At 39.9% G+C, this 22,751-nt stretch overlaps 1 protein-coding gene and 1 non-coding gene across 2 annotated transcripts; both read left to right on the top strand.

Moving 5' to 3' along the window:
- Positions 1-975: 975 nt before the first annotated feature.
- On the top strand, positions 976-22,105 carry hspa9 (heat shock protein 9). Its single transcript, XM_004575261.4, has 16 exons — positions 976-1,291; positions 2,040-2,098; positions 2,377-2,464; positions 3,009-3,190; positions 3,635-3,759; positions 3,842-3,915; positions 14,664-14,770; positions 14,919-15,081; positions 15,159-15,251; positions 15,680-15,889; positions 19,017-19,244; positions 19,322-19,544; positions 19,885-19,979; positions 20,360-20,452; positions 20,550-20,690; positions 21,022-22,105. The coding sequence occupies exons 1-16, from the start codon at positions 1,211-1,213 to the stop codon at positions 21,091-21,093; spliced, it is 2,034 nt and encodes a 677-aa protein (XP_004575318.1). The 5' UTR covers positions 976-1,210; the 3' UTR covers positions 21,094-22,105.
- On the top strand, positions 15,403-15,606 carry LOC111501547 (small nucleolar RNA SNORA74). The gene has a single exon (XR_002721547.1). It is a non-coding gene; the product is annotated as a small nucleolar RNA SNORA74 (small nucleolar RNA).
- Positions 22,106-22,751: the final 646 nt, after the last annotated feature.

Genomic DNA, 22,751 nt, shown 5'->3' with positions numbered 1-22,751 from the left:
GGAGGACATCCTCCTCTTCTTAGGTGGCTCCATTCTCTCCTGACTTTCTCTCCTCACTCTCATAAACCTCCAAACTCTCTCCAAATTGTCTCCAAAGTCTCACTAACCGCAACTCTCCATCAAACACCCACATTTTGAATGAAGTCTGAGGGGTTTATATCGCTGTCATAGCTCGCGGCAAAGTTCGAACCACTTCATGAACCAGTCACGTGGTACAGCCGGGCAGCGAGGCTTCGGACGTCATCATTTTCAGCTCCTCCCATAAATAAAGCAAGCCTCGATACGCGCGTCGCGGAAACGCCCCCTCCATTACTCGACACAAGCTTTGAAGGCTCCACAAAGAGTCCTGTCTGACCTCATCTGTTAACCTGTCTGTCACAAGATGGGGATCAGAGCCGATCACTGATGTAACCTCGCCCCGGCCTTGAGCCTGTTACTCCTACCACACAGCTCAGTACCACTCTAGCTGTTCTCGTCCCACCTAACACCAAACTCACATACTTCTCTGCCACTCCTGACTTCCTCACACAGTGCGACACTTATTACCCTATCACATTGTTGGCAAATGTGTGTATGGATACATATCTAAATGCTGCTCGTGTCATATCGGCGAATAAACTAACAGAGCAGTGAGAATAGCTAAATTACAGCTGATAAATTCTTCCAGCATCCGTGATGTAACACACGTGAAACTCTTCAATACCCCACGTTACATCATGACCTTCACAGGCCCACTAAATGCGTCTGCCCTACCCGTGCCAAAACCGCGAACATCCAAAAACCACCGGTATATATTTGATCTTTATATCAGACAGCTTTATTCTTTAATTAATGTCAGTTTTTCCAATTGATTTGCATATTCGATTTTAAACTGTTGTTTTAGGCATTTTACTATCGATGAAAAAAAAACAGGCAGTCATTGTAGAGCCCATTTTTGGGGTCCTTGAGCGGTGCATGGTGCAACATGTGTTGGATAATTCGAGAAGAAGCTTCGCAGGTCTTTTGCCGTTGCAGTCCAGAGGCGAGCAGTCTTGTCGCAGCTGAGCTCTATGCGGTTTTCTGAGGAGACGCTGCGTTAAAGTCTGAAGAGGCTCGGAAAGCTGAAATATTTTAGCATTCCTTCGCTGCCGAACTATCTGAAGAGTGTGCTTTTACTTAAAAGCTGTAGTTTAAAATCGAAGTTAGCAAGCCTGTTAGCTGAGTTGTGAAAATGTTGAGCGTCGCCCGAAGCGTTTCAAGGACTCTTCCCACGAAGAGTAATATCAGAAGCGTTTCGTCCTTGATTAAAAAGGTAAATGTCAAACAGTTAAGTAGATGCATTACGATGTGGCCATTAGCTTCCTAGCTTTAGATGCTAACAGCGTAAGCTTGAGGACAGCATATTTAGTCGTGGTTAGATCATTACTGTGTCACTAACAATGAGCACAGTCCAGCAGACACTGTAATAAATGTGTGTCACGAGAAGAGATGTGCAATAACAACATAGTATTGAGCCGCCGCTCTAGCATTCGATGTGCTGGTGTGTTTCATATCTGTGGGGCTAAGCTAACGCGTGCTAGCTCACTTCATTTGATACCGGACCTACTTGGCAGCTGTTTTTCAAAGTGCGGTCATTAGAGAAGCAAGTACTACTTGCTTCGTCATCTACTGAAATATTTTACTTTGGTGTGTGAGTTTTAATGTTCGTTTTGAGCTAGTTCCAAGGCTGTAGCAGAGCTGTGGGTCTGTGATCTTCGGTGAGGCGTCCCCTCCTCCAGCACGCTGCTCCACAGTTTAAGTAACACATTTAGAGCTCGATCTTCTACAAGCTTCGCTTAGCTGGATCCCACTATTAAGAATGGTTTCTTGTCACATGTGCTTGTTTGTGACTCCGATAATGTTATCTATGCTTTGGTTCTTCCAATTTTCATCCTGTTTTATTTTTTTTAAATATACTTGGATCTTTCCTTTTGAGGTTCAAAATGTCGAATTTTGTGAGTTCATCGCAAATATTTTGTCTGAGTTAACAGCTGTGTAACTGCGTTGTTCTGTATTATCAGGCATGCTGGACCGGCTTCCAACCAGATGCTCTTAGAGCCCTCTCCAGGAGAGACTATGCGTGAGTATCAACATTAAAGTGCCTGCGTTATATGAACGTGCACTAACAGCATGACGTTGGTGCTGGTTTAGCAATTTTTGTTTGTCGTTTAGAGGTAAAACTATACATTCACTTCCTAATGGCTGTGATTCATATTCACAATTTAAAATACTTTTTTGTCACCAAACAGAATGCCATATTCTGTATTGGTATTTCTAAATAGAAGTCTGAGAAATTTGGATCTTTTGGTGTAAACATGAGGTCTGCTGAGTTTGTCACTATCATTGTATGTGCTGCAGGTCTGAAGCCGTCAAAGGTGCAGTCATTGGGATTGACCTGGGAACCACAAACTCATGTGTTGCAGTCATGGAGGGCAAACAGGCCAAGGTGATGCTTTAGATGATTCACATGTTTGTTTGTTTGTTTAATCCCCTATCTTTAATCTAGCAGTATCTATGGAAATGGAACCCATCCTGAGTGCTGATACTAGAGAACTTCTAAGCGGGTAAACTAAATGTTGTGTTAATTAACTTAATGGAAGTTTGTTACTGTATGTGTAAGTAAACCAGAACAGGAAAAAAAATCAGACTGGCCAAATAGATGGGATCGTAGACACTGATGCAGCATTACTCAAAAGCCTCACTGCCCCAGGATATGATTAATAACAAAAGTTAAACATCACATCAGTGCATCCCTGGTAAAGAAATGGGTAACTTTGTGTAAACAGAATCCAAAGTTGTTTTTTTTTTCTCTGTAGTTTTTCTACCGTTTTGAGAAAAAAACTGAAAAATGTTAACACTCATTAATTGAGGTTTTTGGTTCTTGGTCTTTTTTTTTCTCTTCTACCTCCAACTTTAAAAACTGGGGTTGATTGATGAATCTGATGAAACAATGATTCCTCCAATCTAAATGTTTTCTTATTTATGTTCAGGTGCTGGAGAACGCAGAGGGAGCGAGGACAACTCCTTCAGTCATTGCTTTCACAGCAGATGGTGAGCGTCTGGTGGGCATGCCTGCTAAACGCCAGGCTGTTACCAACCCTCAGAACACATTGTATGCTACCAAAAGACTGATTGGACGGCGCTTTGAAGACCCAGAGGTCCAGAAAGATCTGTGAGTTCATTTCTGGCCTTTAAAAAGATTCCGGGGTGGCTGTAGCTCAGGAGGTAGAGCAGGTCACCTACTGATCGGAAGGTTGGAGATTTGATCCCAGGCTCCTCCAGTCTGCATGCAAAGTATCCTTGGGCAAGATACTAACACCAAGTTGCTCTCCGATGCATCCATCGGAGTATGAATGTGTGTGAGTGTAGTTAGGAAGCACTCAGTATAGAGGTAGTGCTTGTGAGAATGGGTGTGACTGGGTGAATGTGGCGTGTTGTATAGAGCGCTTTGAGTACTCCGGGAGAGTAGAAAAGCGCTATATAAGAATCGGTCCATTTACCATTCTCAGTTATTGCATTTAAATCTCAAATCCGAGGTTTATTTTTTTAAATGTTGGATATAATGAAAGAAATAAACTTAGCTGGGTAAAAAAAACTACCTTTTTTCCATCAACAGGAAGAATGTTCCCTACAAAATTGTGCGTGCATCAAATGGTGATGCTTGGGTTGAGGCTCATGGCAAAATGTACTCCCCTAGCCAGGCAGGAGCCTTTGTTCTTATGAAGATGAAAGAGACTGCAGGTATAGTTGTGCAGACAGTCAAAAGATAATTTAAATGTTTTGCACATGTGAGCATTAGTTTTGCTTCATATTCATGTTGTAGAGAGCTACCTGGGAAGCACGGTGAAGAATGCTGTGGTCACTGTTCCAGCCTACTTCAATGACTCTCAGAGACAGGTATGCACACACAGGCTTTCTATTGAAGGAAACGTTGCTAAACGTTTTCGCACGAGCACCAAGATATGAATGTTTAAAAGCAGATGTCAGGCCTCCACCAGGGTCTTTTAAGAAAAGCTCAGCTTTTGAGAAGTGAATTATTGTTTTCCTGCTGTGACACTGAGAAGATTCAGAGGTTACTAACTGTAGCAGACTGTATCATGTTTCCACTAGAGTGGAGCAACTTGCAATACATTCAACTGCTTTAAAGACATTTTACTTAAATCTATTTAAACCTCCAAAAACATGTTTAACTGATGCATACATAAAGTATAGTTTTAAATTCAGTTAGAATGTGATTTATAAATTGTATTGTCCCTATGATACTGATATTTTATCCCCTTCACAGATTTGTATTATGCACTATGCCTTCATTGTTTAACTGATGCTATTTTTGGAACATAAAAATGATTCAGACATCCAGACAGGAGAGCACTGAATCACTGTTAACCCAATTCACACAGGATAGAATAATTTGGCCAAGTTCATGTTCAAATCGCCAACCTGATTTATAATCAATATATATATTTTAAGGTATAGTGTAATTAAGTGTGCCTATGCCAAGAGGCACACTTATTACTATTCATTGGATTTATTGTGTGGATGCCCTCAAGGGCATCCACACTATTGAGATCCTGTTTCTCTTTATTCTTTATTCCACTATTTGTGTGGATGCTTTAAGCATCCACACTATTGAGTTCCTGTTTCTCTTTCTTCTTTATTATTATTATTCCGGGTGTTTCCGTACACTTTTAGCCGTAGAACTACTTCCACAATTTTCAGCCGATTTTCACCGTTCAAATTTTAAACTATTCTGCTATTTTTGCTCTTTCCGGCTATGACTTTTGCTATTTTTTGCTATTATACTTTTTAAAATATTCCACTTTTTTCCTTTAATTTGTCCCATTGAAATAAATGGGAAACTTCTGCAATTCTGCTAAAATTTGCTTGTTGTTGAAACTTAACTACTTCCTCATATTTTCACGTAGAACAACCATTCAAACTTTAAAATGTTCTCAAATTATTGGGCTATTCAGGTATGATTCAGCTTTTTCAAATCTTTTACTGTTTTACTTTTATGCCTCTTAAAGTTTTGAGTTGCAAAATTGTGATTTTTCACAAAATACATGCGTTGTTATGGTTGCTATGCTCTTGGCTTCCAGTGTGCCACTGAAGCTTTTGCAGTCTTCTCTTCATGTCCGAACAACTGTTTGCTACTTGCTCAATTTTCACTCAACTTCCACAAATTATACATCAAAACGTAGGTATTTTTGCTGGCTTTCAGAAAATGTCACCATCATTGTTGTGGGGTTTATAGAATTTTGGCAAATCTCCTCAGACCAACACAAGGTCAGAAAACTCTCCATATAAAGTCAATGGAGAGTTTGTTCAAAATCACCGCTGCATTTCTGTAATGAGAGGCATATTCGAATCGTCATATCTCCTTAACGAAGCAAAGTTAAGACATGAGGCTTGTCCCGGTATATCTTCAGACACTCCTGATGCTCACAATTCAAGAATTTTTTTTCCTCACCTATTACCGTTCTGAGATGAGTTAGACTTGTTTGAGGGTAGGAAATTTGTCCCTTGCTCAGATTTCATCAGATTTCAAATTCTGGAAATTAGGCACTTTTTTTCTCTCATCATATCTTTCTGATGGATTTCCACAGAGCCCTGAAAAATTCCATGACTGTTCACCAAAGGCTGCTGTTTCTTACGGTGAAAGAATGATTTTGATGCTCCATATAGATTTAGAGTTACCAAAGGTTGTTTGAGAGCAAGTCAAGGCAGTTTTTGCTTCGCCTCTACTCGGTTACAGTGTATTACAAGTCATATATCTTTAATAATTTATATTTTATCTCTGAATTATGAAGACCTGAAGATTCCCCCCTCTCTTCTGAACAAAACGATGTCTGAATGACCGTTCTAGCCTCTACGGTTAGGAAATTATGGCCATTTGTTCGAGGGGAATCCTGAATGTCAGAAATACACTGAAGAAAACTCACACCTCTCTCTGTGTCTGTAAGGGCTGACTACAGCAGGTGCAGCTAATTTAACTGACCTACATATACCAAGCCCAGACTCTCAACAGCTCCTGTTCCTTTTACTCTCTGTGTATGTGTGTCTGTGTATCAATATTTCTCCTATGTTTAAGTATTACTCCTCAATCATAGTATTTCTGCTAAAGCAAAGTACTTCTACTACATCTTAGTACTTCTACTACATCTTAGTACTTCTACTACATCTTAGTACTTCTACTACATCTTAGTACTTCTGCTAAATCATAGTACTTCTGCTAAATCATGGTTTTGGGGCCAAATCATAATATTTCTGTTATTTTATAATATATGTGCTGAATATATTATATGTGCCAAATCATAGTATTTATCCCAAATTATAGTATTTATGCCAAATTACAGTATTTCTGCTAAAAAGAAGAAATGGTCCTTTTTAGCAGGAATTTCTGCCAAAAGATGGTATTGATGTTAAAACATAGTATTTCTGCTAAATCAGAGTATTCCTGCCAAATCATAGTATTTGTACTAAATGATAGTACTTGTGCCAAATCATAGTATTTGTGACAAAGCATCGTATTTGTATGGAGTCATAGTATTTCTTCTAAATCATAGTATTTCAATCAAATCTCATTAGTTGTTGTTAAAACGCAGTATTATTGCCAAATCATAGTATTTGTACCCAATCATAGTATTTCTGCTAAATCATAGCATTTGTGCCAAATCATGGTATTTGTGCAAAAACATAGTATGTCTGCAAAACCATAGTATATCTCTTATGTTATAGTATTACTACTAAGGCATAGTATTTCTGCCAAATCATAGTATTTGTACTAAATCATAGTACTTGTGCCAAATCATAGTATTTGTTGCACATCATAGTATTGGAACCAAAACATAGTATTTGTCCCAAAGCATCGTATTTGTATGGAGTAATAGTATTTAAATCAAAAGTAGTTGTGTTAAAACGCAGTATTATTGCCAAATCATAGTATTTCTGCCAAATCATAGTATTTGTACCCAATCCTAGTATTTTTGCCATGTCGTATTTGTGCCGAATCATGGTATTTTTGCCAAATCGTGGTATTTGTGCCCAATTAATAATTCTGTTATGTTATAGTATTACTACTAAGTCGTAGAATATCTGTTATGTTATAATGCATCTGCGGAATATAGTATGTGTGCCAAATCATAGTATTTATACCAAATCACAGTATTGCTGCTAAAACATAGTATTTCTGCCATATTGTGGTATTTGTGCAAGAATATTGAACTGTTATGTTATAGTACTAATGTTACTACTAAGTCATAGTATTTCTGCGTTGTTATAGTATTTGTGCTAAAACGTAGTATCTCTGCCAAGTCATAGAATTACTGCAATTTCATAGTTTTTTTTCTAGGAAATCTGTTATGTTATAGTATTACTACTCAGTCATAGTATTTCTGCCAAATCATAGTATTTGTGTGAATTTGTATACTGTAATATCACTGTATTATGTAGTGGCTAAGTAGGGGCTGTTAACTAAGTGCATCAGTGTAAATAGGTCATCACTTGTGTTGGAGTGCCCTCTTGTGGCGCCTTTTGGGTAGTGCCTTAGTAAACGTGAACCCTGTAAAAAGTGGCATCAGACTGATTTGTAGTGGAGGAATTTGTTGCCAGTTTTCTTAATCTTTAATCTGTATGCATATTGTAATGCATACCCTGTTCTTAATCATAGAAACCACACCATATCACCTCTCCACATCCTCCTACTTGTATGCCATACCTCCCTGTACCATCCATCTGACCGCAATAAACTCCACCTGTGGCAATCTAATCCCTGGGTGTCAGCCTCTCCTTCTGACCGAGGATAGTTACTATTGCAGCACCACCCAGCATTAAACTGACGTACACCATTCTGTACAATAGTATTTGTGCTAAAAAGTAGTATTTCTGCCAAATCATAGTATTACTGCTATTTCATACTATTTAAGCGAAATTACAGTGTTTCTGCAAAAACATTGCATTTCTGCTAAATCATAGTATTTCTGTAATCTTATAGTACTTGTACTCAATTATAGTATTTGTGACAAAGTGTAGTATTTGTACCAAAACACAGTATTACTGGTAAATCATAGTATTTGAGCCAAATCATAGTATTTGTGCCAAAGCATAGTATTTCTTCCAAATCATAGTATAACTGCATAATAAAGGTTCTTGAGCCACATCAGTGTTTGTGCCAAATCTTAGTATTTCTTCTAAATCCTTGTAATTCTGCTCAATGATAGAATTTCTGCTATGCTGTAGTACTTTTTTTCCTGGATTGTAGTACTTCTGCTAAGTCAAAGTATTTCATGTAAATCATAGTATTTCTACCAAGTCCCAGTGTTTCTGCTAAATCATAAATAATGTTTTACCACAAATTGTATGATTTGGGGGCGAGAGGCAGGGTACACCCTGGACAGGTCGCCAGTCTGTCGGGGATAGGCTCCAACGCCCCCCGCGACCCTGAAAAGGGTAAGCGGATGGATGGATGTATGATTTGGCTCAAATACTATGATTTGGCAGAATTTTCTGTGTTCCAGCACAAATGCTATGATTTGGCAGGAAAAAAATATTATTTAGTATTTCTGCTAAAACTTAGTATTTATACTGTGTTTAAACTTTAAAAATTCTGCTATTTCTGCTGATGTGTGTTATGACTTTTGACCATTTAAATGAATGGAACACATTATCAATGTGGTCACTGATTTTGCATGCTGGGCTGAGCTGTGTTTTAGCTCAGTGAGATAAGCATCCGTTCTCAGACTGGGAGGCCTGGGTTCAAATCCAGCTTATGGCAACATTTCTTTCAGCTAACAGTTAAACTTTTTTTTTTTAACTCTTTTCAACACAAATTTCATCTTTTTAACCCCTTTTCAGCACAAATCCAAACTTTTTCAGCTCTTTTTAGCAAAAACCTCTTTTCAGTAGAATTCTGCTCATTCAACTCTTTTCAGCAGCAATTCTGATAGAAATCTTTTAAGCAAAATTTTCAGTTTTTTCTGCTGTTTTCAGAAAAAAACTCTTTTCAGCAGAAATTCTGCTCTTTCACCTCTTTTCAGCAGAATTTTCACTTTTTTTTTTTTTTTTTTTTTTTTTTTTCTCCCCATCCATCCATCCATTCGCTTCCGCTTATCCTTTTCAGGGTCGCGGGGGGCGCTGGAGCCTATCCCAGCTGTCATAGGGCGAAAGGCGGGGTACACCCTGGACAGGTCGCCATTCTGTCGCAGGGCTAACACACAGGGACAGACAACCATTCACTCGCACATTCACACCTAGTGACAATTTGGATTAATCAATTAACCTATCCCCACAAGCTGCATGTCTTTGGACGGTGGGAGGAAGCCGGAGTACCCGGAGAGAACCCACGCAAACACGGGGAGAACATGCAAACTCCACACAGAAAGACCCCGGCCTGATGGTGGAATTGAACTCAGGACCTTCTTGCTGTGCGGCAACAGTGCTAGCCACCGTGCTGCTTTTTTTTTTTTTTTTTTTTGCTTGCCCAAATTCTGCTTACTCACCTCTTCTGAAAAATTTTCAGCCTTTCCACCTCTTATCAGCACAATTCTCAGCAGCTTCTGCTCATTTCAGCACAATTGTCAATCTCTCCACCTCTTCTTTGTGAGAAAGAGTTTGGCTCAGTGAGCTAAATAGCTGCCCTTAGACCAGGATGGCCAGGTTCGAATCCTGCTCAGGGCAGCATTTTTTTTTTTTTTCCAACTTTCAATTTTTTCAGCTTTTTTCAACAAACATCTTCAGCGTTAAGGCATCCACACAGCATTTTTGCAGGAAATGCAAATTTTTCTAGTTATTCTGGTTGCTCCTGTACGTTTTTCGCCACTTAACTACTCCCACAATTTTTGTCCGATTTTTACCATTCAAATTTTAAACTATTCAGCTATTTCTGCTAACGATTGCTATGACTTTTGGTATTTTCTGTTATTATACTTTTAAAAATATTACACTTTTTTCCTTTAATTTGTCCCATTGAAACGAATGGGAAACTTCCACAATTCTGCTAAAACTTGCTTGTTGTTGAAACTTAACTACTTCCTCATACTTTCACCTAGAAACTCCATGCAAACTTTAAAATGTTCTCTGATTATTGGGCTATTCCTGTGTGATTCAGCTTTTTCAGATCTGTTACCGTTTTCATTTAATGCCTCTTTAAGTTTCAGTTGCAGCTTTGTGATTTTTTTTTTTTTTTTTTTTTTTTTTTTTTTTTTCAGAAAATACACGCGTTTCTATGGTTGCTATGCAATTAACTCAGAGTGAGTGCTGGTCTGATCTGAATTTTCTCTTCATGTCTGAACAACTTCTTGCTACTCGCTCAATTTCCACTCACCCCCCACAAATTATACATCAAAATGTAGGTATTTTTGCTGGCTTTAAGACAGTGTCACTATAATTATTGTGCGAGTTACGGTTTTTTCACAATTTGCCTCGAAGTGACACAAGGTCTCAAAACTCCCCATTCAAAGTCTATGGGGAGGTTGTGAAACTCAGAGCTGAAATACTGAAACTGAAGGCATTTTCAAATCGTCATATCTACTTAACGAAGCGAAGTTAAGACATGAGGCTTGTGCCAATTCATCTTCAGACACTGCTGACACTCGCGGTCGAAGCAGTTTTTACAGTCATCTTACCATTGAGCCATAAATTACGTTTGTTTGAGGGGTGGAAATCTGTCCTCCTCTCATTTTTCAAACTCCAAAAATGAAGCCGTTTCTTCTCTTGTCATATCTCCGCGACGGAGGTACAAAGAGCTATGTAAATCGCAGTCAAAGTTCACCAAAGTCCGCTGATTCACCCAGTGTAAGAATGCTTCTATCCCACCTAGTTTTTGAGTTACACGACGTTTTGTAACTCCAAAAAACTGAGTTTTTTTTCGCCTCTCACCGCGATCTAATTCTGACTGCTCATCACCCTGTTTTCCAGGCGCCCGCTCTCTTTGCCAGTGGCGCGATTGGTAAGGAAACGGCTCTTCAGACCAAAGTTCATGGGTTCAGTTCCACCTTGGCCCACATGTTTGTTTATGTTTGTTTGTTTGTTTGTTTTTCACTACAAATTCATATTGATAATTTATTACAATTCGGCAACGTTTTATGATTTTTGGCAGCCTCTTCTGCTGTTTTCATTAGAATTGTAAGCTTTTTCACCTTTTTTCAGTTACGTGAGAACCAGTTTGGCTCAATGAGTAGCTGAAAAATATCAGCCTCTTCTGCTGTTTTAGCAGGATTTCAGAGTTCAGCTTTTTCACTTGTTTTAAGCACAAATTTCAGTTTCTTTACCTCATTTCAGAACAAAATTCTTCCTCTTCACCTCTTTTCTGCTAATTTGAGCTTCTGCTCCACAGTGCACATTTTCCCTCTCATCATATCTTTGTTTGTGACCAGAACTCATTTGGCTCAGAGGGTTGAGCAGCTGCCGTGAGACCCGGTGGCAGAGGTTCGAATCCTGCCTGTGACAGTTGCTACACATGTTCCCTGCTTGCATGCGCTCTGCTTTCTTGACACTCCCCAGTGTATCATTACACATACAGCCATCTTCAGCAAGCACCTCTGCTTCCACACCTCTTTTCAGCAGATAATTCTGCTTTTTCAGCTTTTTTTTTCAGCAGACATCTTCAGCGTTAAGGCATCCACACAGCATTTTCGCAGGAAATGCAAATTTTTTTTCTAGTTATTCTTCAAGTTGCCACTTTCTTTGCCGCTTAACTACTCCGTCAGTTTTCAGCCGATTTTCTCAGTTCAAACTCTAAACTGTTCTGCTCTTTCTGCTAATTCCTGCTATGACTTTTGGTACTTATAACTATTATACTTTTTAAAATATTACACTTTTTTCCTTTAATTTGTCCCATTGAAATGAATGGGAAACTTCCACAATTCTGCTAAAACTTGCTTGTTGTTGAAACTTAACTACTTCCTCATACTTTCACCTAGAAACTCCATTCAAACTTTAAAATGTTCTCAGATCATTGGGCTATTCCTGTGTGATTCAGCTTTTTTATTTTTTATTTTTATTTTTATTTTTTTTAAATATCTTTTACCATTTTAATTAAATCCTTTAAGTTTTCAGTTGCAGCTTTGTGATTTTTGAGAAAATACATGCGTTGTTATGGTTGCTATGCAATTAACTCAGAGTGAGCACTTGTCCTTTTTCAGTTTTCTCTTCATGTCTGAACAACTTCTTGCTACTCACTCAATTTTCACTCAACCTCCACAAATTATACATCAAAACGTAGGTATTTTTACTGGCTTTCAGAAAATGTCACTATCACTGTTGTGGAAGTTACAGATTTTTATCAAATCGCCTCAGAGCAACACAATGTTTGAAATATGAATGTCTCCATAGAAAGTGAATGGGGACTTTGTTCAAAATCACCGCTGGAACTCTCTGAGAGGCATTTTCAAATCATCATATCTCTTTAACAAAGCAAAGTTAAGACATGAGGCTTGTGCCAATTCATCTTCAGACCCTGCTGACACTCACGGTCGACGCAGTTTTTACAGTCATCTTACCGTTGAGCCATAAATTAGCTTCAACAAAGGGCAGCTAGCCACCGGTGTATTTACATGCGGGAAAAAGACACATGCGAGGTGGCTAACGCGGAGCTCAAACAGATGGCAGCCATGGATCAGGGAAATTGAAGGCAGGAGAAGCAGGTTAACTGAATTTCAGGTAAGAAGTTATGAACTGCACTCTATTTGGGTCGGATATAAACAGAGTTTAGGTGTAGTTTATTTTCGTTGTGTTAACTTTTTACAATCAGTTACAATAAGTCGTACTGCGTGCTAGCTGGCATGACGCAGTTTCTATACAGCTGTGTGCGCGCTAAGTTACTGATGAATTGAATTTTATTTTATTCATAAGGGTTAGTTCGTAGAGTTGCAAACCGTTCCGTACAAACTGAATCGTCCCGCATTCAGAGAAAATATTACGCGTTTCGTATTGAGCTGAAAAGGAACACAGTTTGTCCCGTACTTCAGGTAGAACGGAAGAAGACACAAAGCTGGATTTATTCTGTCGTTACGCAGCCTCCCCTGTCATTCTCTCGCCTGTTGCAACTTCAATCATGAAACTGATCAATGATCGGCTTTTCTCTCTTGTTTATCGCGCTAAACAACAGCAGCACGTTTAAGCTTGATCAGCTGTTGTTAAATTCATTTGATTTTAATTTCTAGTATCAGCTGATGTTTGCTGGAGCCACAGCTGTAAAAACGGCTGGTCCAAACCAGGAGATGTCCTTACTGAATCATCAGAGCTGAACTGGTGATGGAGAAACGGGTTTACCTTTTAGGTGACATGAATGAGTTGAAGGGAAGTCATGAACTGTTTCTGACAGACAAATAACACCAATATCCTTTTTTGTGTAGCTGACAACTGGTAACTGTGCAGGGGCGGATCTAGCAAAGCTTTTGCCAGGGAGCCAGGTAGGGCATTAACAGGGAAAGGGGGACACAAAGATATACTTTTCTTTCTTACTCTCATATAAAATATTTAGCTTTTATTAAATAGTTATTTGAATCTTATAACCAAAGTTTGTATAATAATACACAAGATTGGCTGTAGATCATTGTTAATCATTCAGAACACTGTAAAAATAACAAAAAACAAAAAGTGAATGCAAAAGTGCATAAATATTTATTTTACGTGTTTGATGTGTGTGGCAGGGCGTGGTATGCAGTGCCGCTGCAGGGGAGGTGGACCCACGGGCGTAAAGTCTGTGATCTCTCGGCTGTTTTTTGGGTGTGTGTTGGGCTGTGAGATGAAAAGCTACAGCCGGCTGTGTGGGTACACCAACCATGTGAAAAAAGTGGTCCATAACGTAATGCTTCCTGTAAAATAGTCAGATGTCTATTCATATTAATGTACAGAATTCACCTGCTTACTGCTACTACTGCACATTCACTCAGTGTGTGTGTGTGTGTGTGTGTGTGTGTGTGTATATGTATATGTATATGTATATACACAAATATATGTGTGTGCTTCCTCTACACCCCCCCTCAATTTTTTTGCACATGTCGAGGAGCGTGTCAGGCTACATTTCACTGTGTGTTATACTTGTATAACTTTGCATGTGACAAATAAAGAACCTTGAACTTAAACTTCAAAGCGTGTTTATGCAAACATTGTCGGGTCTGCCGTGGTACAATGGGACTTCTGCTCATGAACCTCTGTGCACAGCGTCTGCAAATCGGGGCTGTACGAAGTCACCTCATCTTTACACAAAACTGTAAGCTGTCATCTGTGAGGCGCGAGTGGTGTTTGTTTTTTACCATAGTTCATGGTGGAGAATGGCTGCTCTGCTGAGTTTTGCTCTCTGTAGCCGTATGAATGGCAAACTACACTGATTAGCAGCGGCATAGGCACACTTAAAATTTCTTCCGAAATTTTCGCTTTCTAGTTCATCATATACTTTCTTTTTATACTTTCTTTTTCTTCCAACCCCCCCCCCCCCCCCCCTTTTTTTTTTTTTTTTTCTTTTTTTTTTTTAAAACTGTTCGAAGTTTTTGATAAGACTAATCTACCTCAGTCTCAGAGCAGTTAAGGTGATATGTAGATGTCGAATAATTAGCTTCTGTGTCCTTGTTGCTGCTTTGGAATGCACTTGATGATTGAAGTAACGATTCATCTTCGATACTTGTGTCAACTTGTTTCTTTGACAGGCCACCAAAGATGCTGGGCAGATCGCTGGTCTGAGCGTCCTGCGTGTGATTAACGAGCCAACTGCTGCTGCTCTGGCCTATGGCCTGGACAAGACCCAAGATAAGATGTGTGTAGATGACAAAAAACCACCTGATGTTTACTGCTATGCTTAGGAGTATCAGTACTTGCTAAGAAAGATGATAGATGATCCTGTACATAGAAGAATACAACTACTCGCTCTGTTGTTGTGTTAACCTCTATGAATGTGTTTCCAGTATTGCTGTGTATGATCTAGGTGGAGGTACGTTTGACATCTCAATCCTGGAGATCCAGAAGGGAGTTTTTGAGGTGAAGTCCACAAATGGTGACACCTTCCTTGGAGGAGAGGACTTTGATCAGCACCTCCTCAGACACATTGTCAAGGAGTTCAAGAGAGAGGTGGGTATTCTAACAGTCTTTAAGCCTTGATCTATTTGTGAAGTTTTGCGTTTTCAACCTGCGCTGTTTCTTTTCAGTCCGGTGTAGACCTGACGAAGGACAACATGGCTCTTCAGAGAGTCAGAGAGGCTGCGGAGAAGGCAAAGTGTGAGCTGTCCTCTTCACTGCAGGTACTCCTAGCTTTTATCCTCATGGGAAGCTAATGAGTTTGTGTAGTTGTATAAAAAGGTGACACTGAATGGCTGATGTATCACAGATGCTTTAGGGTGTTTTGATTTTGGTTGTACTGCTTGTCATCACATGTCTCAGTGCATGTTGTGTGCCAGCTCTCAGTCAGCTGTCCAGATAATCTGTGTCTGGCTCAGTGTTACAGTGCTGGTAGACGAAGCTCCTGTTTTTTTTGCTTCAGTGCAGCAGGTTCTGTTTTAGAATCCGCTGCTGCTGTGCTGCTACAGGACTTGGCCCAGTGAGAGTGGACTGTCCTGATTCTGACCGCAGGCCAGGCCTAGTACAGGGTCACACAAAATGAACCACAGTGCTGAGTTAAAAGCATTTTGTAACTGTTTAAATACTCAGTGATTGTCCTTCTGTTTTACAGACTGACATCAACCTCCCCTACCTGACTATGGATGCCTCCGGTCCCAAACATCTTAACATGAAGCTAACCCGTGCTCAGTTTGAAGGTATTGTTGCTGACCTTATCCGCCGCACCGTGTCTCCTTGCCAGAAGGCCATGCAGGATGCTGAAGTGTCCAAGGGAGACATCGGAGAGGTGCTGCTGGTGGGAGGCATGACACGCATGCCCAAGGTACACAAGACAGATGTTTAAAACCACCAAAGTGCATGAAATAACTCAGGGTGCACATACTTTATACTTGTGGGACTAGATGGAGTAAACGAGTAAGTTCTGCAGCTTCCATACTGTTAACTATTCGTTGCGAATAGTTAACAGTAGACAAAGTGGTACACACCACAAATGTGTGGTCTGGTTTGGGGACATAATGACATTTACAGTGGCTTGCAAAAGTATTCGGCCCCCTTGAACCTTTCCATATTTTGTCACATTACAGCCTCAAACATCAATCAATTTTATTAGAATTCCACATGAAAGACCAATACAAAGTGATGTACACGTGAGAAGTGGAACAAAAATCATACATGATTCCAAACATTTTTTTACAAATAAATAACTGAAAAGTGGGGTGTGCATAATTATTCAGCCCCCTGAGTCAATACTTTGTAGAACCACCTTTTGCTTCAATTACAGCTGCCAGTCTTTTAGGGTATGTTTCTACCAGCTTTACACATCTAGAGACTGAAATCCTTGCCCATTCTTCTTTGCAAAACAGCTCCAGCTCAGTCAGATTAGATGGACAGTGTTTGTGAACAGCAGTTTTTGAGATCTTGCCACAGATTCTCAATTGGATTTAGATGTGGACTTTGACTGGGCCATTCTAACACATGGATATGTTTTTTGTTTTTTTTTTAAACCATTCCATTGTTGCCCTGGCTTTATGTTTAGGGTTGTTGTCCTGCTGGAAGGTGAACGTCCACCCCAGTCTCAAGTCTTTTGCAGACTCCAAGAGGTTTTCTTCCAAGATTGCCCTGTATTTGGCTCCATCCATCTTCCCATCAACTCTGACCAGCTTCCCTGTCCCTGCTGAAGAGAAGCACCCCCAGAGGATGATGCTGCCACCACCATATTTGACAGTGGGATGGTTTGTTCAGAGTGATGTGCAGTGTTAGTTTTCCGCCACACATAGCATTTTACATTTTGGACAGAAAGTTCCATTTTGGTCTCATCTGACCAGAGCAGCTTCTTCCACATGTTTGCCGTGTCCCCCACATGGCTTGTCGCAAACTGCAAAGTGGACTTCTTATGGTTTTCTGTTAACAATGGCTTTCTTCTTGCCACTCTTCCATAAAGGCCAACTTTGTGCAGTGCACGACTAATAGTTGTCCTATGGACAGATTCCCCCACCTGAGCTGTAGATCTCTGCAGCTCGTCCAGAGTCACCATGGGCCTCTTGGCTGCATTTCTGATCAGTGATCTCCTTGTTCGGCCTGTGAGTTTAGGTGGACGGCCTTGTCTTGGTAGGTTTACAGTTGTGCCATACTCCTTCCATTTCTTAATGATCGCTTGAACAGTGCTCCATGGGATGTTCAAGGCTTGGGAAATCTTTTTGTAACCTAAGCCTGCTTTAAATTTCTTAATAACTTTATCCCTGACCTGTCTGGTGTGTTCTTTGGACTTCATGGTGTTGTTGCTCCCAATATTCTCTTAGACAACCTCTGAGGCCGTCAAAGAGCAGCTGTATTTGTACTAGGGCTGCCACAAACGATTATTTTGATAGTTGACTAGTCACCGATTATTTTTGCGATTACTCGACTAATCAGATCATGCATCCATTGGAGTAAAACGTACATCTTATTGCACCAGCATGCATCTACTCTTATGTAACTATCATTAGCTTACAGCTTTAAGTGTTTAAGGTATGTGCTAACTAAAAATAAAGACAAGGTGATAGTTTATTAAATTTTAATGAAATTTGCAGATTGTTTCGGTGAAGTTTAAACTCCTTGCTATCTAAAATATAACAGGACACCGGAGTATATTCTCGAGCATTTCACACTTCTGATAATCAGTTGTCTTCTTGACGTTTATTCAGCTGTGTAAAAACTAAAACTTCAATCTCAGCCAAACCGATTTACTCAGGAACAAATAAAATACTAAAAAAAAGCAAAACAATAACATTTTGAAGTTATCTAAGTGACTTATATATGTTTTACCTGAGTAGCGAAAGACGGCAGTGGGTTTGAAAACGATTTGCCGGGAGTCCGGTGTTCTCACGGGCTCTAGTGAGCCTTGCCCCCGACTAGCTATCGAGCTAGTGGGTAACAGACGTCTCCGAAAACGTCAGAACGCCTTTGAAAATATGTGGTGTCTTGATAAACTGAGCAGATATTTGAGGTTTATACAGCTACATTCTCACCTGAAAATATGTTAAACGTTTATTTTGTGACCCAGAAAGAATAATAAGAGTAATATTAAAACTAACTAGCTGCCGCCATTGTTGTAAACTGAACTGAGCTGCGCTATGAATTCTGGGACACAGCTTCTTCTTCGGGTTTAACGGCAGCTGGCATCTATGTACATGCAGTGCTGCAATCTTTTGTTTCAGTCTGTTATTACACTCTTAAATCCTACTACTTATTCCTGCGTCTTTTGTGATCTTACAAAGCTTCGAACGACGCGTCGACTATTAAATCAGTCATCGACGATTTTGATAGTCGACGTAATCGTGACTAGTCGACTAATTGTGGCAGCCCTAATTTGTACTGACATTAGATTACACATAGGTACACTCTATTTAGTCATTAGCACTCATCAGGCAATGTCTATGGGCAACTGACTGCACTCAGACCAAAGGGGGCTGAATAATTACACACACACACCACTTTTCAGTTATTTATTTGTAAAAAATGTTTGGAATCATGTATGATTTTTGTTCCACTTCTCAAGTGTACACCACTTTGTGTTGGTCTTTCACGTGGAATTCCAATAAAATTGATTCATGTTTGAGGCTGTAATGTGACAAAATGTGGAAAAGTTCAAGGGCGCCGAATACTTTTGCAAACCACTGTATACATTGCAAACAGGTGTATTTTTTTCGTAGTTGAGCTAACATGCAGTGCACTTTAGTTTTCGGCAGCTTGACAGTTGAATTGTTGGCTCATTACTGGCTCATTAACTTTGACGTGATCTCTATCTGCACAACCCTAGTGCACAGACAATAAGAAGAACATAGATTTGTACAGTGCTTTTACAAAAGAGTAAAACAATGTTTTCTGCATTTTGAATATGATTTTTATAATGCTGATTTTAATGCATGCATAACTCGTAATTAACACCCCCCACCACATCCGCACTGCAGGTTCAGCAGACAGTCCAGGATCTGTTTGGCCGAGCCCCCAGCAAGTCTGTGAACCCTGATGAAGCTGTCGCTATTGGGGCAGCCATCCAGGGTGGCGTTCTGGCTGGCGATGTAACCGATGTGCTGCTTTTGGATGTGACTCCACTGTCGCTGGGTATCGAGACTCTGGGTGGTGTCTTTACCAAACTCATCAATAGGAACACCACAATTCCCACCAAGAAGAGCCAGGTATTTAAAGCAGGACTGCAGTCCCACAGTCTCAGTGAAGCCCCATGTGATCTACAGTGTCACATGTTCCCCTCCAGGTGTTCTCCACAGCAGCTGATGGACAGACTCAGGTGGAGATCAAAGTGTGCCAGGGTGAGAGAGAGATGGCGACAGACAACAAGTTGCTGGGTCAGTTTACTCTGGTAGGAATCCCTCCAGCCCCTCGTGGAGTCCCTCAGATCGAGGTCACATTCGACATCGACGCCAACGGCATCGTCCATGTGTCGGCCAAGGACAAAGGCACAGGCCGCGAGCAGCAGAGTCAGTGCACACAGTAAACCAGTCTGAAAGCTGAGAACTTTGTTTTTTTTCCCACTTCGTGTGTTAGCAAGTCAAGCTAAAAGACATTTCAAACTGCTGAAAATAATCTGCATTTTTAGATAAATGTTAACACTTAACTTGGTTGACTTTTACAGTTGTTGTTAAGACAGACTAGATAGGGAGGTTAATATTTATGCATGTTGCTGTAATCACTTGGCCCTTACTCAGTCTTGTTTCAGACAACTGTTTTTTGTTTTTTTCCCTGCATTACGACTCTGTTTGAATTGGTATCTGTAAAAGTCAAAGTGCACATATAAATATCTCATTTCCTCCTTTACAGTTGTGATCCAGTCATCAGGAGGTCTCAGTAAAGATGACATTGAGAATATGATCAAGAATGCTGAGAAGTATGCAGAGGAGGACCGGAGGAGGAAGGTAACAGTCAAACTGTAAAGACAAAAGTCGGGGGTGAAATCTCACCGTCTTGATTGATGGGCACTTTATTGTCATCATAACTCAGTGCAACACAGAAAATGTTCATCTTAAAACACAGAAATCAGTTCACACTTATTTATACAAGGCTCATTCCTAATGGGTCATCTCAAGACACTTTATGTTGAACAGACTTGAAACTAGCTGCAAACAAAGGACTCAATGCCGTTTCACCCACAGTTACATCTGTTCAGTTGGTTTACAGGCATTTCCACATTGGCTTTTTAGGCCTAGAAGTTGCACGTCTTACACACAGATGATGGTTCACCACTGTGTTGTCTGTGGTTTTAGTATCTGGTAAATACTGAGTTGTCTTGCTGCAGGACCGTGTGGAAGCTGTCAACATGGCTGAGGGCATCATCCATGACACAGAATCCAAGATGGAAGAGTTTAAAGACCAGCTCCCTGCTGATGAGGTAATGCTCTAAACTTTGTTGTAATTTACTGAGATTAAATTAATGTTTTGTGCTTGATTTTTGTCTTATTTTTTCCCCCCTATTTTTGTGAAATCAGTGCACCAAGCTGAAGGAGGAGATTTCAAAGGTCAGGAATCTGTTGACCAATAAGGACTCTGAGACAGGCGAGAACATCAAGCAGGCCGCAACCAACTTGCAGCAGGCATCACTCAAACTGTTTGAAATGGCCTACAAGAAGGTAGGCCTTGAAACTGTGTATATCAGTGTGTGCTGTACTGTAAAAGTCTTGACCAGACCCTCATTTTATTACATTTTGCTTCCAAGAATCTTTTGAATCAGAAAAATGCTAACTGTAAAAGGAATAAGAATATTTTTGTACAAACAAGTTGACTACCAAAGAGCTATTTGCTGAAAACGAGGCATATCTTAGAATGTGCAATTTCCATAAAAATTAGGGAAAACTAGAGGTGAACAAACCCAAAAGAAGTAAAAGGTCACACAGATTAAAGCGGTTTTGTAAAATTCTGCTCAGTGTTTGTGAAAGTCTTTAATTCCTTTTGTTCCTGCAGATGGCAGCAGAGCGGGATAGCAGCAGCAGTTCCAGTTCTTCAGAAGGAGAGAAGAAAGAAGGCCAACAGTAGATCTTATTAGTACTTGGCTGTCATGAGATGACCATGACAGCAGAGGACTGTTGGGCTTGTGTGGTGGACTAGGCGGAAGGATGATCGCCAGAGTCATTCTTGCATAACACAACATTCTACTGTGTTTTGGCAGTAAAATAGAAAAGATAAATGTCAGTGTATGTTCCTCCATGTCCCATGATATCCTATTTCTAATTTAACTGTCTGGAACAAAAAGTTGTTTATTTTTACAAAGATGTTAATTTCCATTCTGAGGTAGTGAAACATTTTCTTGTTGAAGATATCACATTTCTTTTGTTCAGTTTCGGAAAGCGGGATGCTCGTTCATAGCACTTATTTGTACCGGTTCACTCTGAGAGGTGTGGTACAGAGGATGTACAACTGCAGAGTGCTGAATAAGAAAAGTCTCCTTTTGGTGTACTCTATTAACATCTCGGAGGCTGCCAGTCCCCCTCTCTGTTATCCTGAGTGCACTCCATTGACTTGCATTCATTTAGTCTCTTGTAAGAACTGGTTTGTGATCATGTGGTCACATTTTCTGGCATCACGCCAATTCCTTAAACAGTAAATTCAAAGTATGTCTGTGAGATGAGAATTTTAAGAATATAATAAGTATGTGAGAAACTCCCTTTTGGCTCTTAAAAATGCACTTCTTTGGTCACCTTAAACCGAGCATGGGTTGAACTCAACACAACACATGATGGGACAGCTAACTAGATGACATCATGGTTCACTTCTGACAGACAACAGGAGAAAGAAGAGTCATGCATGAGGAGTGTGGAGCAACTGTGTCATTCATTGACGGCCAGAAACTACTCTGTGTACAGTGACTTGCTGTGTTGAGCACTCTACTTTAAAAAGAAGCATGAAGTAGTGTATTGAATTGAAAGTTCTGTTTATTGTGAGAGTATGGGATGGGTGATTATATTAATGAAGTGAAAACTGAGAATCATAGTAACTTGCCTTTTTTCTTTTTTTTTCTTTTTTTTTAAATAAAAAAATATGAAATATGTGAGTGTTGTGGGTTTTTTTTTTTTTTCTTTTCTTCATGTGTTTTATTCTTTCTAGTATTTCAAAAACTTCCTGATTTTATTTTCTTGCGCATTTGTGATACTTGCTTGTTTCAGATAATGAAACTTTAATATTGGACAAAGACGGTGTGAGCAAAGAAATCAGTTTTTGAAAAAACCGTGCCATTAAGGGAGAAAAGAGAGCCAGGTAGGCTTGGTTCTATGCGTTAAAGTTGTTGCTCCAGAAAGTTCCCTGCTTACCAGCAAAAACCGCAATCAAGCATTAGTGATGACTATCAATGAGCCTTTCATACCACTGTGAAGGAATTTTGGACCACCCTTCTTTACAGAATTGTTTTAATTCAGCATGAGTTGCCTGTTTAAGGGATGCGTCCCAATAGGCTTTAAGTTCATACTTTTGAGTAGGCTCAAAACTAAGAATCCTTTGTGTTTTTTTTTTTTTTTGTTTTTTGTTTTTTTTAAGCCTTTCAGAAATGGACTTGTTTGGTGTATTTGAGATCATTGTATTTCTGTATAATCCAAGCGTTCTGGAATCATAACCCGGTCTGTGGCGCACAAAAGGTTGGGGACTGCTGCACTAAAGGATGTTGGACCTTTATGCCAACCTCTTAGTTCTTGGTGAGAAAT

Source organism: Maylandia zebra, linkage group LG2, assembly GCF_041146795.1.
Source record: "Maylandia zebra isolate NMK-2024a linkage group LG2, Mzebra_GT3a, whole genome shotgun sequence".
Lineage (NCBI taxonomy): Eukaryota > Metazoa > Chordata > Actinopteri > Cichliformes > Cichlidae > Maylandia > Maylandia zebra.
Note: the sequence above shows the minus strand (reverse complement) of the source record. Positions and strands in the feature narration are given on the sequence as shown.

Bases quoted from the DNA above. Each gene is read 5' to 3' on its own strand.
- hspa9 (XM_004575261.4), top strand. From the start codon at position 1,211: ATGTTGAGCGTCGCCCGAAGCGTTTCAAGGACTCTTCCCACGAAGAGT. The intron at 15,082-15,158 runs GTGGGTATTCTA...GTTTCTTTTCAG, and splicing joins TCAAGGAGTTCAAGAGAGAG to TCCGGTGTAGACCTGACGAA. The intron at 19,980-20,359 runs GTAACAGTCAAA...GTCTTGCTGCAG, and splicing joins AGGAGGACCGGAGGAGGAAG to GACCGTGTGGAAGCTGTCAA.